The sequence below is a fragment of the Barbus barbus genome (genome assembly GCF_936440315.1).
Source record: "Barbus barbus genome assembly, chromosome: 44".
Classification (NCBI taxonomy): domain Eukaryota; kingdom Metazoa; phylum Chordata; class Actinopteri; order Cypriniformes; family Cyprinidae; genus Barbus; species Barbus barbus.
Window position 1 is genome coordinate 14,677,430 of NC_136722.1, and position 15,196 is coordinate 14,692,625.

At 34.8% G+C, this 15,196-nt stretch overlaps 1 protein-coding gene across 1 annotated transcript; it reads right to left on the bottom strand.

The window, feature by feature from the left end:
• Positions 1-1,253: 1,253 nt before the first annotated feature.
• On the bottom strand, positions 1,254-14,995 carry LOC306863600 (advillin-like). The gene is made up of 20 exons (XM_079407030.1): positions 14,876-14,995; positions 13,096-13,175; positions 12,670-12,744; positions 11,272-11,465; positions 11,080-11,188; positions 8,471-8,581; positions 8,170-8,375; positions 7,846-7,924; positions 7,653-7,751; positions 7,397-7,550; positions 7,163-7,263; positions 6,940-7,077; positions 5,652-5,810; positions 5,239-5,418; positions 4,246-4,391; positions 4,009-4,153; positions 3,500-3,688; positions 2,468-2,527; positions 2,072-2,308; positions 1,254-1,629 (listed from the first exon to the last, which is right to left on the bottom strand). The coding sequence occupies exons 2-20, from the start codon at positions 13,162-13,164 to the stop codon at positions 1,516-1,518; spliced, it is 2,565 nt and encodes an 854-aa protein (XP_079263156.1). The 5' UTR covers positions 13,165-13,175; positions 14,876-14,995; the 3' UTR covers positions 1,254-1,515.
• Positions 14,996-15,196: the final 201 nt, after the last annotated feature.

Genomic DNA, 15,196 nt, shown 5'->3' on the forward strand with positions numbered 1-15,196 from the left:
ACACCTCTATTATTCCTGTGTTGAGAAAAACTTGGAGTGAGGTTCAGAGGCACTTCCTTCAGTCTGAGGCTTATTAATTTCACTTTTGGTGTGAAAGGGTTTTTACAGTTGCCAGAAATATAACTTTTGGGTTTTTTGTTATTAATAAACAAATAAGCAAGCTTAGCCCAGGTGACAAAAAGTAACGTAACGCATTACTTTCCATAAAGAGTAACGCACAGTTAATTATTTATTTAGTAAAATATACATGTATGTGTATTTATATACATATAAATATACACAGTACACACACATATATTATATAAACACTAACTTTTAATTTGGATGTGATTAATCGTGATTAATCGATATGACAGCACTAGTAATTTCAGAAAACACATTTTACCACACTGAAGTCCATTTGAAGAATTCCATCGTCATTCCTGTCTGAATCAGTTTAGATTTGTAATTAGAGAATGTTTTACCTAACAGTTTTCTAGTTTAATATAAAAAAAAATATACTACACTGATCCCTTTTTACATTAACAGAGTATTCAAACAGTGTTTGTATATAATTTCTGATTGTCAATGAAAGTGTTTTTGTCATCTTAGTCGCAGTTATATCTTGGTTAAACAGGAGATTTAATCTTAACAATACCATCCTTTTGTTCAGTGTTGTGTGAGATGAGTTGAACTGGAGTAATATTGTTTGATATTTGTTAGTTACAATGACTTGCGTTGGCTTATGCTCAGTTGTTCTTTATATGAACTCAGGATACAAATGAACCGTTTACCCCATATTACCAATACTGTACATGCTACCCATTATTTTTTGATAAACATGTTCAGCTATCAATAATAATCACATTATATAAGAATCTGAGTTATCTTGTCAGAGTGGTAAAAGTGTTGCACTACAAATGTGTATGACGTAAAAGAAAGGAAAAGTTATACATTTACAAACAGTAGCTGTACTTTATAGTTTTAAGGTGTTTGTTTTGTACTCGTTGTTGGTATAAGGTATTGCTGCTTTGATCTGCTCCTCTTCTAGAAATATTTCTATTTTTATGTTGTTCTTAACTTATCTAATGTGCCTTAAAGGAAAGTTGTTACACAAGCGGTTACCGTCTACTTCAGCAAAATGAAGTCATAACAACATCTATTTCTGATGTCCTGTTCTGACGTCCTCCGAACAGGAAAGAACTGGCTTTACTGACACTAAAATGCTGTGACATTCAACTAGTGCATTCATTAAAAATTTCAGAAACATTTCTTGGCATACATTGTGTTTTTATTAGCACTAAAAGTCATTAAGACATGTTCTACTGTATGTGACTGATATAGTTATTTTGGTGGGATAATTTTGATGTTCTATGCAAGATATTTACAAAGCATTTCTATTAGGTCATGTTAGCTTTTGAGTCGAAACATAAATCAAAAACATTTTATAGGTGACCATCTTCTATCCCAGAATACATATAAAGCACAATAATCAGGTCTGAAGATCAGACTGTATCTCTTTATAGCAAAACCAACTCAAAACAGTCCTGCCTTCTTTTTAAGGTCGTTCTGACGCCATTTAGGCAGCCGCTGGAAATTGTCACGGGTGCAGCCGAGGATATTCTCAAATTCTGCATCAGTCAAATATTCCTGAAATAAAGTCAGCGTAAGAAACAATTATTAGATAATAACCTTAAAAATATATTTTGAGCTCTGATTTTTTTAAGACCAAGTCCAAAAAATATGGAAGCTTGTTTCTTCCACAGGATTAAAAAATAAAAAAAACGTTAATTGCAACTTTTATCTCACAACTCTGACTTTTAGTCTCACAATTGTGATATTTATTCTTGCAATTCTGAGTTAATATCTCACAATCCTGCGAAAAACGGTCAGAATTGCAAGATATAAACTCACAATTCTGACTTTAATATAAACTATTGAGAGAAAAATAGTCAGATAAAAAAAAAAAAAGTTAAATAATTCTCTCAGAATTGTGAGCTATAAATTAGCTACAAATCGAGTCACAATTACCTTTTTTATTTTTTATCCCATCACAGAAAGAGGCTTCCATACTAAAGGTCTCAGTACCCACCTCTTGTTTTTCAGGGTCCACTCCTTGAGGCAGCTGATGTTGAGGAGTTCTATCTAGCTTCTCGGAATGAAGCATCCCAGAAGGCTTTGCTCCGCTGGGAGACTGATCTACATATGCATTGGAGATGGAGGAGGACATCCTCTTATTATGAGACTTTATATTTCCTGGACCTCCAGGAGCGCTGTAGCTCCCGCCACCTCCTCCTGTCTTCTTATTCAGGTTTGTGTTGTTGACATTCTACAGGAAATGAGGTTGATATCATGTTTAGATTTGCACACAGGTGTGTAAATCATATTGACATCTAAATGTAATTAGATAATCAATTTGATCACATTCGAATAATCAATTTAAATGAATCAGGTCAAGCATTTAATTGGTATGATGAAAGCTTTTTACCACAGTGATTTGCGAAATATCAGCCAGCTTGCTTTTCATCTCCTCATATGAAAGGCCTCCCTAGAATATACAGTAGAGTGAAACTGAAAAAGTGTCTCTCGTGTAACATTCATTCTTTATGTGGTGTGGTCGAGGACAAAAAGTATTTAAAGTCAGGATGAGATGGCACTGGTGACAAGCTTTACTTTCATGATATTGAATATTAAATTAGAAAAAAAGTAGGAGGGACCTGATTCTTTGCATCAGGGAAAAATGGGCATGGTCTGAATATGAATATGAGGCTGAATGTGAGATCAGTTTACATTTGTTCAACCTCATTTTTTTGTGACCAGAGGATAAAAAATAAAGGTACTGCAAGATGAAAAGTCAGAATTCAAAGAAAATAAAGTCAGAATTGTGAGGTATAAACTGAATTGCGAGGAAGTAATTCAGAATTCTGACTTTGTATCTTGCAGTTCTAATTTTATATCTCAGAATTACAACAAAAATCTAAATTCTGAGATATACATTTATAATGTTAAAACTGAAATGTATGAGAAAACTTGCAATGACCCCCCCCCCCCCCCCCCCCCCCCATGAAGTAAACAAGCTCCCATAATTTTTTTGTCAATATTTTAGAGAAAATCTGTATTATTATTATGCTTTCGAGAAGAAATTGAAGAAAGAAGAAATTTAAACTTACAAATATTTAAACTTATAAATTAATAATATTAATAATAAATAAATATTTAAACTTACAAATAATAAAATACTGAATAAAATATTTAAACTTACAAATAAATAATAATTTAAATTTATAAATATTTTTTTTTTTTTTGGAAAAACACAATGAAAAATCATGCAAAATAAGATCACGAAAATGTGTTAAGAAAGCAAAAATGGTCCATTTTGCTTTCACGTTAAGGATGTATTATTAGATGAGAATCAACAAATGATTATGTGGACTGAACTTCTCAAGATTCAGTTAGTTTGTTAGTGAATTGGTTGTGCATTACTGCCCCCTGCTGGACAAATGCAACCTGTTTGACTCACACTCCACTTATGAGCATCCCAAGCATTAAACCAGCCAGTGAAGGTGGGCGGCTCATAGCCTTGTTTAACAGTGGTGATGGGTGCCCCAGAGTCCCGTCCGGCTGGGTGGGTTTTAAGATATTCCACTGCACTGCTATAGGACTCCTGCGTCTCGTATTGGTTGGCTGAGTTGCCAATCCAAAGGAAAACCTGAGGGAGGAGGAAGAAGAGGGGTTTAAGAGATTGACATAAGATTGATATAAAAGCAGGAGCTTTCTAACTTTTGAATGCCACAAACCTTCTTTGCAAAGGGCCCCTCCCACATTCTTTATATTTTTCTTTGTAATTTATTTTCCTGGTCAACAGTTTGAAAACCCCAGGGTTTGAGTAACTTAACATGTAAAACAACCAGCAGAATTGTTGTTTGACGCTAATTTCTCTCTGCATATTTTGCAAAACCCAGAACGACACCGCCATTTCTCAGCAGACTCATGCAAAAGAAGCCGACAGCATAACCTCACGCAGCCCACCTCCTCCCAGGTGTCTAGAAGCATGACATCATCCTCGTCCAGGTCATCCTGAGTGAAGTCAGCCACTTCTGTCATAAGGAATCGGCCCGTCTGATTGGAGCATTCAAACAGACGAGGTTCGTGAAGTGCCACTTCTTTCTCCAGTCTGGTGGCGATACAGAGGAAGTCAGTGGAAATGATTGACTGTCCTCTAGATTTGAAGTATGAGCTCATCTTTATCTGTTTTTATGGTTGTACCTCTTGTCACTGGCGTATGGACCTTTCCCTCCCAAAGCCACCCAGAAGGTAGCTGGTTCCTGTCCTTCCATCACAATCTGCTTGTCCTGCTCAGAAAGCAAATCAGCTACAGCTTTTCCCATCTCCCTCTCGTCTCCACTGCAGCCCTGTGAGAAACAGAAACAAACACAAATACAAAGAGAGAGAAAGAGATGTAAAAATATAACAAAGTATATTTTTTATGATTAATAAATTAATAAACTACTTTTTTTATTGAAATCTCTTATGCTCACTTGCTCAGTGATTTGGTGCTCTAGAAACATTTATTATTATCAATGTTGAAACCATTTTGCCATAAGTAAGATAAAAAAAAAAAGAACACTTTTAAACAGTAAAGATGTACAAATGACTGTAAAGATGTGTATAATATTAAGTAAAGATTTCTAGTTCAAATAAATACTGTTCACTTATCAAAAAAACATTTTTCGCAAAGTAGCAAAAACTGTTTCCAGCTTTGATAATAATAAAAACCATTATTAATAATTGAGCACCAATAATAAGTGATAATTTAGCAAAAACTCTGCATATTAGAATGATTTCTAAAGGATCATGTGACACTGAAGACTGGAGTAATAATTGCTGAAAATTCAGCTTTGTCGTCACAGAAATAAATTAGAATTTTTTTAATTGTAATAATATTTCATAATGATATGATTATAAATATTTACTGTCTTTTTGATCAAATAATTGCAGCCTTTATGATCATAAGACACTTCTTTTTAAAAACAAAAATCTAAACTTTTTACCAGTAGTGTATATTTATTATAACACATTTTAACCAAAGTATAATTGTTATGTTTAGCTTATATTTTAATGTTATACATTTTAGTTTTAGTCTATATTTATTCAATTCAACCAATTATATATGCATTTATTCCAATACGTTTATGATTCATAGATTTAATTATTATATTTAATTAATTAGCGTGTATTTTTATATATACTTATACTTGCCTTGCCATACCACAGGAAGACATTCTGATGAGTTTTGAGCAGAAAGACGTCATTTGTGTTGAGAGAGGCGGCTCGGCCGGGCACCTCTGTTGCTTTGGTGTTCATCTCATGTGTCCCTCTGACCTGGAAGAGCCTGGCACCAGGATCAGGGTTCACAACACCCGGTCTACCTGTCCCGCCCTAAGAAACAATCAACATGTCAACGAAAAGCTAAAGCACTTTAGTATTTATTAATACATACTTAAAGAAAAAGTAGACTCATATAATACTCCAAAGAGGCAAGACATCATATTAATATATTCTATGACAATGTAAGTAAATAAATAAATATTTGGTTACCTGAAGGTGGCAAATAATTCAGATAATAAAATAATTTAGAGTTATATGTTTCATAGGAATGAAGGCACAATCACCTCAAAAATGATGAGTCTGCCCTTAAAGATGGCCAGGAAGTGTCTGGGCTCTTTTCCCATGACTACTCTGACCTGTGTTGGGGCTCCATTGTATTTGTTATCCAAATTCACCGCCTGATAAGCACATGCCGTCACCTCATCCTGTGTAGCATTGCGACCCTGGAAAACACATGCTTCATGTCATAGGATCTCCAATGTGTACATCCAGATTATTGTGTATTTATAGCTTTTCTGCTCAATACGTGTGAATTTTTCTACACAATATTTGTGTAGAGTTCAAATATTAGAAATGCTGCATTGTTTATTTTGCACTGTAGCCTTATACTCTAGCTATATAATGCATTTTATATACAGTGGCTCCACTTATGTCACACTTAAATGAATGTCATTATATAACAAATATTACAGTGACATTTATTTTAAATAAATACAGCACAAACAGTGTGGGGTAATGCATTACAAGTAGCGCGCGTTACGTAATTAATTACTTTTTTCAATTAACTATTAAAGTAATGCATTAAATTTACAACAAAATATCTGATTTACTTTCTTTTTTTAAAGTAACGCAAGTTACTTTGATTTTTCATTTATTCACTTACACCTCTGCTGTTCCTGTTTTGAGAGAAATCAGGAGTGAGGTGCAAAGGCTGAGGCACTTTCTTTGGCCTGAGTCTTATTAATTCCACTTTTGATGTGAAAGGGCCTTAACAGTTACCAAAAAATATAACTTTTGAGGGTTTTTTTTTTGTGTGTGTGTGTGTGTTCTTAATAAACAAATAAGCAAACCCAGCCTAGGTGACAAAAGGTAACGCAAAAGTAACAATGCATTACTTTTCATAAAAAGTAACTAACACAATTAGTTACTTTTTTATGGAGTAATGCAATATCGTAATGCATTACTTTTAAAAGTAACTTTCCCCAACATTGAGCACAAACAATTTCATAGCAAACCATTTTCTCAAAAAACAAAAAAACAAGCTTTTTGTGGAGAACATCCAAACTTCAAGGCCACTGTAAAATAACTCTAAGAAGTGAAGGTAGCTTAGCTTTGAGAAAATATCTAGAATTATTTGTTTGTGGTTGACACTTTTGTGGTTGATATTTTGTTATCTAGTAGAATTAAATTAATTTGTGTGAATTTATTATGTAAATAAATACTTACTTTGGGCCACTGGATCTGTAACTCTGCAGACTATTACATGATTTTTTCCACATATTATGACATGAAATGAATTTAATTTCAGTGTATATTGGGTTGGAGATAGAGTTTGCATGTTATGCTCCTCACCTGCCACATGTAAAGGATGTACTGTGGTTTGTTGGCTCTGTTGTAGGTGTACAGAACTAGATAACAGTCTCCTCCATAGAACTGTCCATATGTGCTTGGGTTTACCTCCTTCAGTTCAAGATCCTCAATGCGCCAAACCTGAACACAAAAGAGAGCAGACATTTGTCTGTTGTGGTGTGGTAACAATGCCAAACTTTTGAGTTCAGGTATTATTTTATCAGACCTGAATATGTCCTGAGGCGTCGTCCACCATCCGCTCCTGAGCAGCCAGCTTTGGCTGAGCGTGAAGCTCCATGACGTCAAACTTCACCTGATCCACTTTAGCTGCAATAACAGGTGTGTATAACAATCAATCACCACTCTGATACAATCAAATATGCAAATATGCATATACTAACATAACAATGCTGAAACATCTACACTCTCACATGAGAAATAATGCTGAATGATGAGTCACCTATCTTTCCTACTGAGTGCGTCTTTCCCAGTCCTCGAGTTTCACCTTTTTCTTTCCAGGACTTGAAGAGATGTTTAAACATGGCAGATTCTCCTCCTTCACTCATAACCTCCACTTTCGTGTTGGATGGGTAGTTCTTCGCTTTTATAAAGCCCTGAGGGATGAATATTTGTGTGCACCAATTATGACACAATAGAGAAGTGATATTAAATAAATATACTACTTGTAATAATACTATGCAAACACCGATACTTACAACCGCCCGACTCAGTGCTGAGTGTCTCTCTTCATCTGATGCTGCTTTTCCTTTCCAGACCAGTACTGAGCTGCCACCTTGATCTAAAATATAGCAATCCTGCAAACAAAACATAGTTCAAAGAATAATCCACAGATAGCTCTGCATCATATAATGATACTTTGGGTGTTTACGTAGACATCATGTCTCTCACAGTGGATCTCAGCAAATCCTGGGTCAGTGGACTGGTAGCCACTTCCTGTACCAACAGCTGACCACTAGCATCAGACACACTGAGAATGACAGAATGCTAATTAGGGACGTTTTATTCTATGTTAGTTCTGAATTATCAGTTATCAACATCATCATTAGAAACATCAAATAGTCATGAAAGAGTGAGAGATATAGCTAGATAGCACAGACAGACACAATAAAAAGACGCACAATACGGACGGACGGACGAACAGACAGACGGACAGATAGATAATGTCATCCTGAATAAGACTTTTTAATGCCAAACAGATTAAAGTGTTCATACTGGTACAGTTTGACGTTGGAGGTCTGGTTTTGGTCTGGTTTATCATCAGGGATTGGCTCTTTCAGGTATCCAGTCCTCTGACCTAAAACAGACAACATGATCTTCATCAGCTCAGGAGAGACTTCCTCCTGCCCACCCTCAATCACACCAATCTGAGCCCGGCCTCCACGCTCCCGGTCCCTGATGTCCTGAGCCATCAGAATGGCCTACGAAAGACAGGAGAGGACAGGAACTCAATAGAAATCCATACATCATTTTATTATATATCCAGCACAGTATCTTCCCCCGTTTCTTCAATTACCTTTACTTTTTCTTGTCTGTTGCTATGAGGACCGTTCCATTGTATTATTGCTTTTCCCAAGTCCAGCAAGAATATGTCCCCTAGATTAAAACTGCTCCAGGAAACCTCCACCTGCAGACACACACACAGCCTTGCTGAAATTTAAGAGTTCTAGGTAGAAATCAGACATTACTGAAAAAGGCCTGTTCATTCTTGACAGTAATCTTGAATAATTTGTGGGGTGTGCAATATTTAACTTCCTGATTCTTTCAAGGACCCAGGCCATGTAATAGAGAAACATAAGAGGATATGAGGACAGCAGTGAAGCAGAGACAAGATTCTTGACCTTCTTGCACATTAAATTCAATAATTTACAGTCTGACAGCTTCATTTACTGATCCTCTTAATGTTGGCCCTTCGCCTGCAATATAAATATCTGTTCACACAAAGTGAATTGCATTGCAAATCTTCTAATGTGCACTGACCACATTTATAATCTAACTCTAGCATAAGTTTGTCTGTCTGTGTTCTGTGAAAACAAGAGGTTTCAATTTGGGGTCTTTATATAAAAAAACAAAACAAAAAAAAACAGACCGCACAGTATTTGTATTATCAAGGCAACTATAATTATAATATTAATTATTGAATTAATAATAATAAATTAACCAATATATATATATATAAACAATCGTGGTCAGATTTTATTGGCACCCTTGGTAAATATGATTAAAGAAGGCTGTGAAAATTAATCTGCATTGTTAATCCTTTTGATCTTTTATTTTAAAAATGCACAAAAATCAAACCTTTCATTGGATGATAAGAATTTAAAATGGGGGGAAATATCATTATGAAATAAATGCTTTTCTCTAATACACATTGGCCACAATTAACGGCACCCTTTTATTCAATACTTTTTGAAACCTCCATTTGCCAGTTTAACAGCTCTAGATTTTCTCCTATAATGCCTGATGAGGTTAGAGAACACCTGACAAGAGATCAGAGACCATTCCTTCATCCAGAATCACTCCAGATCCTTTAGATTCCCAGCTCCATGACACTGCTTCTTCTCTTCAGTTCACCTCACTCATTTTCTACAGGGTTCAGGTCAGAGGACTGGGAATGGCCATAGCAGAAGCATGGTTTTGTGCCCAGTGACCCATTTTTTGTGTTGTTTTTGAGGTTTGTTTTTGGATTATTGTACGGTTAAAAGATCCAAACATGGCCTATTATAAGATTTCTAACAGAGTCAGTCACTTATTGATGTTTTATCTGTTGGTATTTGATAGAATCCATGATGCCATGTGTCTAAACAAGATGTCCAGGACATCCAGCAGAAATATAGGCCCACAACATCAAAAATACAGCCGTATATTTTATTGTACACATGGGGTACTTTTTATCCCTGTGTTCACCAAACCCATCTTGAGTGTTTGCTGCTAAAAAGCACAGTTTTTAGTTTCATCTGACAATAGAAGCCAGTCCCATTTGAAGTTCCAGTCGTGTCTGATAACTGAATATGCTGGAGTTTTTTTTAAAGGTTTTCTGACCCCAAGACTCAACTATTTTCTGCAATTCTCCAGCTGTGGTGCTTGGAGAGTCTTTAGCCACTCAAACTCTCCTTCTCACCGTGCATTAGGACGATATAGACACGCGTCCTCTTCCAGGCAGTTTTGTAACATTTTATGTTGATTGGAAATTCTTAATTATTGCGCTGATGGTGGAAATGGGAATTTTCACTGCTCTAGCTCTTTTCTAAAAGCCACTTCACTAATTTGTGAAGCTCAATTATCTTTTGCTGCGCATCATAAATATATTCTTTGGTTTTTCTCATTGTGATGGATGATTAAGGGAATTTGGGCTTTGTTTTCCTGTGAAACAGGAAGCCATGGCTGGGTAATTTCATGTTCATAATCACCCTGGAGTGCTCACAATTGTGAATATGAATGGAAATATACTTCAGAGATATTTTACTCATAAGAATTTCTAGGGGTGCCAATAATTGTGTCCAACGTGTATTTGAGAAAAACATTTATTTCATAATGAGATTTCCCCCCATTTTCAATTGTTTTAGTTCAATGAAAGGTTAGATTTTTGTGATTCTTTTAAATAAAAGATCAAAAGGATTAATAATCACATTTACCAAGGGTGCCAATAATTCTGACCACGACTGTATGTATATGTATATGTATATGTATATATATATATATATATAATATAATCTTAATATATACATATCAAGAGATATGACACAAAATAAATAATTTGTTTATGGCAGAAGACATCTTGTTTTCCGTGTTATTATGTTTGGTTCAGGAGATATGACACAAAATACATAATTTGGTTATGACGGAAAGTAAAATGGTCGCCATGGCAACCACGAGGTGTTTTTGCAATGGCTCCATTAATGAAACTGTTTAGGGCCACAAACTATAGAAGTGTACCAAGTTTCATGCTTTTATGGAAAAGTGAACATTATTTTCACATATCACCTGGACTAATTAATATTAATTAGGGTTGGTTATTCTATGCTCCTGTAAGATTACCAAGCAAGTATCAACTAATTAATATTCATGAAGTGAGCCTTCACTATTGTAGTATTGTGATTGGAGGTGTCTGGTGCAGCAGTTCACCTCTCTTGCAGTCACATGTTTGGTTCCTTTGACATGGAGCAGGCGATGAATGTTATACACATTGGTCTCCACATGTGTGAATCCTGATCCCACACCTCCTTTTTTATATCTACAGAAAACAGGAAAGTGTAGACATAATCAAACCTTCATGGAATTGGTAGGAGCAAGCCAAAATGTTTTTATTTCACTCACATGAGGCCATTCTTGAAGTAGCTTTTGAATTTAGCTGATTCACTTCCCTGGACCTCCCGATGTTGAACTGGACTGCTGCCGAGACACTCATCCAGTTGGGTCACATAGATGGCTGATGCTCCCTGCTCATCCTGAGAGGATGCGTTGCCTATCCAGTAGTGAATATGAGTGGATTGTGTGGCGCTGTTGCTCACCTGAATGACACATGACAAGATGCATGAGGACAGACCAAACATTATTCAGACAACTGTTAGCAATGCAATTGTTCAGTCTGTGGTGTAAAAATGTTGCATTAGCAATTAAAGAAAGAACACTTAAGCAATACAAGGTCAGATCAAAGTGTCTGAATAATTTTTGGTCCCAAATTGTTATTACTTTTACTGGTAGTCCACTGTATTAAGAATTTTTGGGTATAATATGTCACAGTTTACTCCCTTGAAATATAGTGTCCTGTAACCACTAGTAAAAAAAATATCAAAAATTATATCTGGTGTCTGAATAATTTTTGGTTTGACTGTACGTATCATTAGTAATAATAAATTAATAATTAAAAAAATATAGAATATTAATATAGATAAAAAAATATAAAATGATAAATGAAATAAACTAATTATAATTCATTAATATAATTGAAATACATTTATTTTATTTATAATTAGCTATTTTTATTAATATTTCATAATAATTAAAAAATACAAATCTATTTTTAATAATATTTTTTAAATAAATGAGAAAAAAAAATCACCACTGATTATGATTGGATAAAGAGCAACATTAAAACTTCCATAATGTTAACTTCCTTTGTGTTCCAAAGGACATAAATTCTAGTAATTTATTGTCAACTGGAGCACTTCCACCTCCAGTTTCAGAGAAAAGGCTTAAGCCTAGTCCCAGACTAAAATGTAAGTCTGAGCGGTTTCAACTGAAAGAAACTTGCACTGATTGATCTTGAAACATGTCAGTGCCCTTGTTTTGTCTCGAGATGCACACCAGTAATGTTTTTTTCTAAGGCATGTTTCTAAAAATTACTTTAATGTCCTAATTGAACTATGGCTTAGTCATAAATCCTGTCTGTGAAAAAAAAGGGAAAGGGAAGTGGTGTGTGGCTAAGTATGGTGACCCATACTCGAAATTTGTGCTCTGCATTTAACCCATCCAAGTGTACACACAGTAATGAACATACACCCGGAGCAGTGGGCAGCCAATGCTGCGGCGCCCGGGGAGCAGTTGGGGGTTCAGTGCCTTGCTCAAGGGTCTCACCTCAGTCGTGGTATTGAGGGTGGAGAGAGTGTTGGTTATTCACCAAAAGTGCTTAGTTATAGTAATTCTTTCTAAAAGCACTATTTAAAATGACCGAAAGAGTATCATGTGAATTAGACTGTATACCAGATTACTTACATTAAGAATAATGTAGCAGTCACCTTCAAAAAAATTCCCGTACGCTTGCTCTGGGACAGGGACCATTTTCATTTTCTGAAGAAACAAAACAGAATAATACATTAATATAATATAACATATTATACTACATTATGTATGCATGTATGTATATATGTGTGTGTGTGCGTGCGTGCATATATATATATATGTGAAGAGTTTATTTGCCAAAAAAAATCATGTTTTTCATTATGCTGTCATGTTTTTATTGTTTTATTGTGTTAGTTAGCCAGTATATATAGTAGTTTGCTATCATTTTATATATATATATATGTATATATATTTATATGTATCATTGTGATGTACAATGATATCGCAATATATCATTAAAAATATTAAATCTGACTCTCAAAAACGGCCTAATTTGAGAAAATAAAAGTGATTTCTTACACTGATGGTCCAGATCTGCAGGCCAGGTTTTCGCTGGATGCTTTTTAACACATCCTGGGCTTCCGTCATTCTGCTGTATTCTGAGAAGAAATCTCAATGCTAAAACTATCTGAATAAAAACCATAACCACAGCATGATGCATCACAACTGACAATAAAACTTCAGGTATGCTGAAGCATATTTTGACACTGTGAATCTAAATTTGACCTGAATTCATGCTTGCATTATAAAGTATAATATAATGAAATTATTTTTCATTATATTTACTTTTGCAGAAAAAACAACACCATTGGACTATAATGTAAATGTGTACATGTGACACACTTATGAACACATTCTATATAGCATAATAAAAATGATAAACATTAGCACATTATAATAGCACAATGTGTTTCACATTTCAGTTTTTATTAAATATTATGACAGATTTGTGCAATTCTATCTTTTGTACAAAAATGAGATTTTTTTTTAAAGGTGCTTCATCACTCCTAACACTGAGTGACAGAGAACAGATGGTTTATGAAAGGATGATGAAGAGAATATGTGGAAATTGTGCTTCCTCTAGAGAATCTGTACTACTAAACAGCGCTGGCCAGTACTATGGCAACAAAGGGATTTCACTTCCAAGAATCTGCTCAGTAAACACAAAAACTACTTAGCAACAGAAATGTGCATTAAAAAAACTAATTTAAAACAGAATGTATTCACATTACAAATTATGTGGAAATATTTCACAATTCTTGAGTCATACAATGGCCAAAATGTCTTTGAGATGTTTCATCATCCATGTCCAGCTAACGACTTTGCTTCAGAATACATATAAAATGCAGATTCAGACAAGCTGTGAATCTTATTAGGACAAATAGCCTGCAAATAAGTAGCATAGTGCAACCAAACAACAACTACACATCAGCAACCAGTCCTCTCTCATAAAACTCAATGCTAGCAGTGAAAAGAAATGCTGACCTTTCATAATCACAGCACAGCTGTTGCTAAGAAACTGGGGTGCGAGAATATTGACTGAAATATAGTGTTGAGAGTGGAGCATGAACACAAATATCACACAGAACAATCTTAGCAGGTTGTAAAAGACAGCACCCCCCAGATAAAAACTAAAAAATCTACTAAAACACCAATTCAACATAAACAGAAATATGGAATCAGATAATGGTATTTAATGAGAAAATAGGCAAACTAAAGCACAGCTGGTCATACTGTGTATATATATATGATACAGCCTCAATAGTATTTAATCTTTCGAGTGATCATGTTACATTAATAACATTCATGATTGCTCTCTGACAAAACAGCTACTGTACAAACACTTCATATTTAATAGTTTTGTGTGCTTTCTGTCCTGAATGACTGGTTTTCCTGTCTATTGACAAAGCTTTTTTAATAATAGTCGGCATAGGCTTTTCCATAAATCCTAATCAATGACATGGATTAGTCTCATATTTCCCTGTGCGAGTTTAAAGATGTAGGATCTTTTCATTCGATACGACAAATTCATACATTTCTGTTCCAAATAATATCTAATCTGGAATATAATTGAGTAAAATTTCCATCAACGAATCATTAAGAAAATTTGTTTGCATTGCAAAGAAGTAAAATACACATTAAGATACTGTAAACAGCTTTTTTTGGTTATAAGTAAAAGTCAATTTTAAAAATGTAAAACTTTGGCAAATACTGTCTCATAATTATGATTATATAACATGTTCTTCAAGGACTGTATATGTACGTGATCAACTGAAAGATTAAATAAGGTTTTTCTTACCTGTATGCCTTGCACAGAGGTATTGTTCGGTGTAGTAATGTATTAATGAGTTATGACGAATCTCTGAGTGGTTTCCTCTCCCTCTGTATGTGCTGTGCTGATCAGGGAAGGGCTTGTTATCCAGCCCTACAGGTGAGAACACACCTTAATACCCACACAAGACTTTATATGGACAAGAACAGGAGTTCCTTTTGACCTCTTACGTACATAACCCTACATAAATAAACCTTTAGAAACAAACCAACACAAAAGCCAATAACTGAAGGCTAAAACTACATGTTTGTCTGTTGTGTAATTCCAAAACAATCCTATAAGAAAATA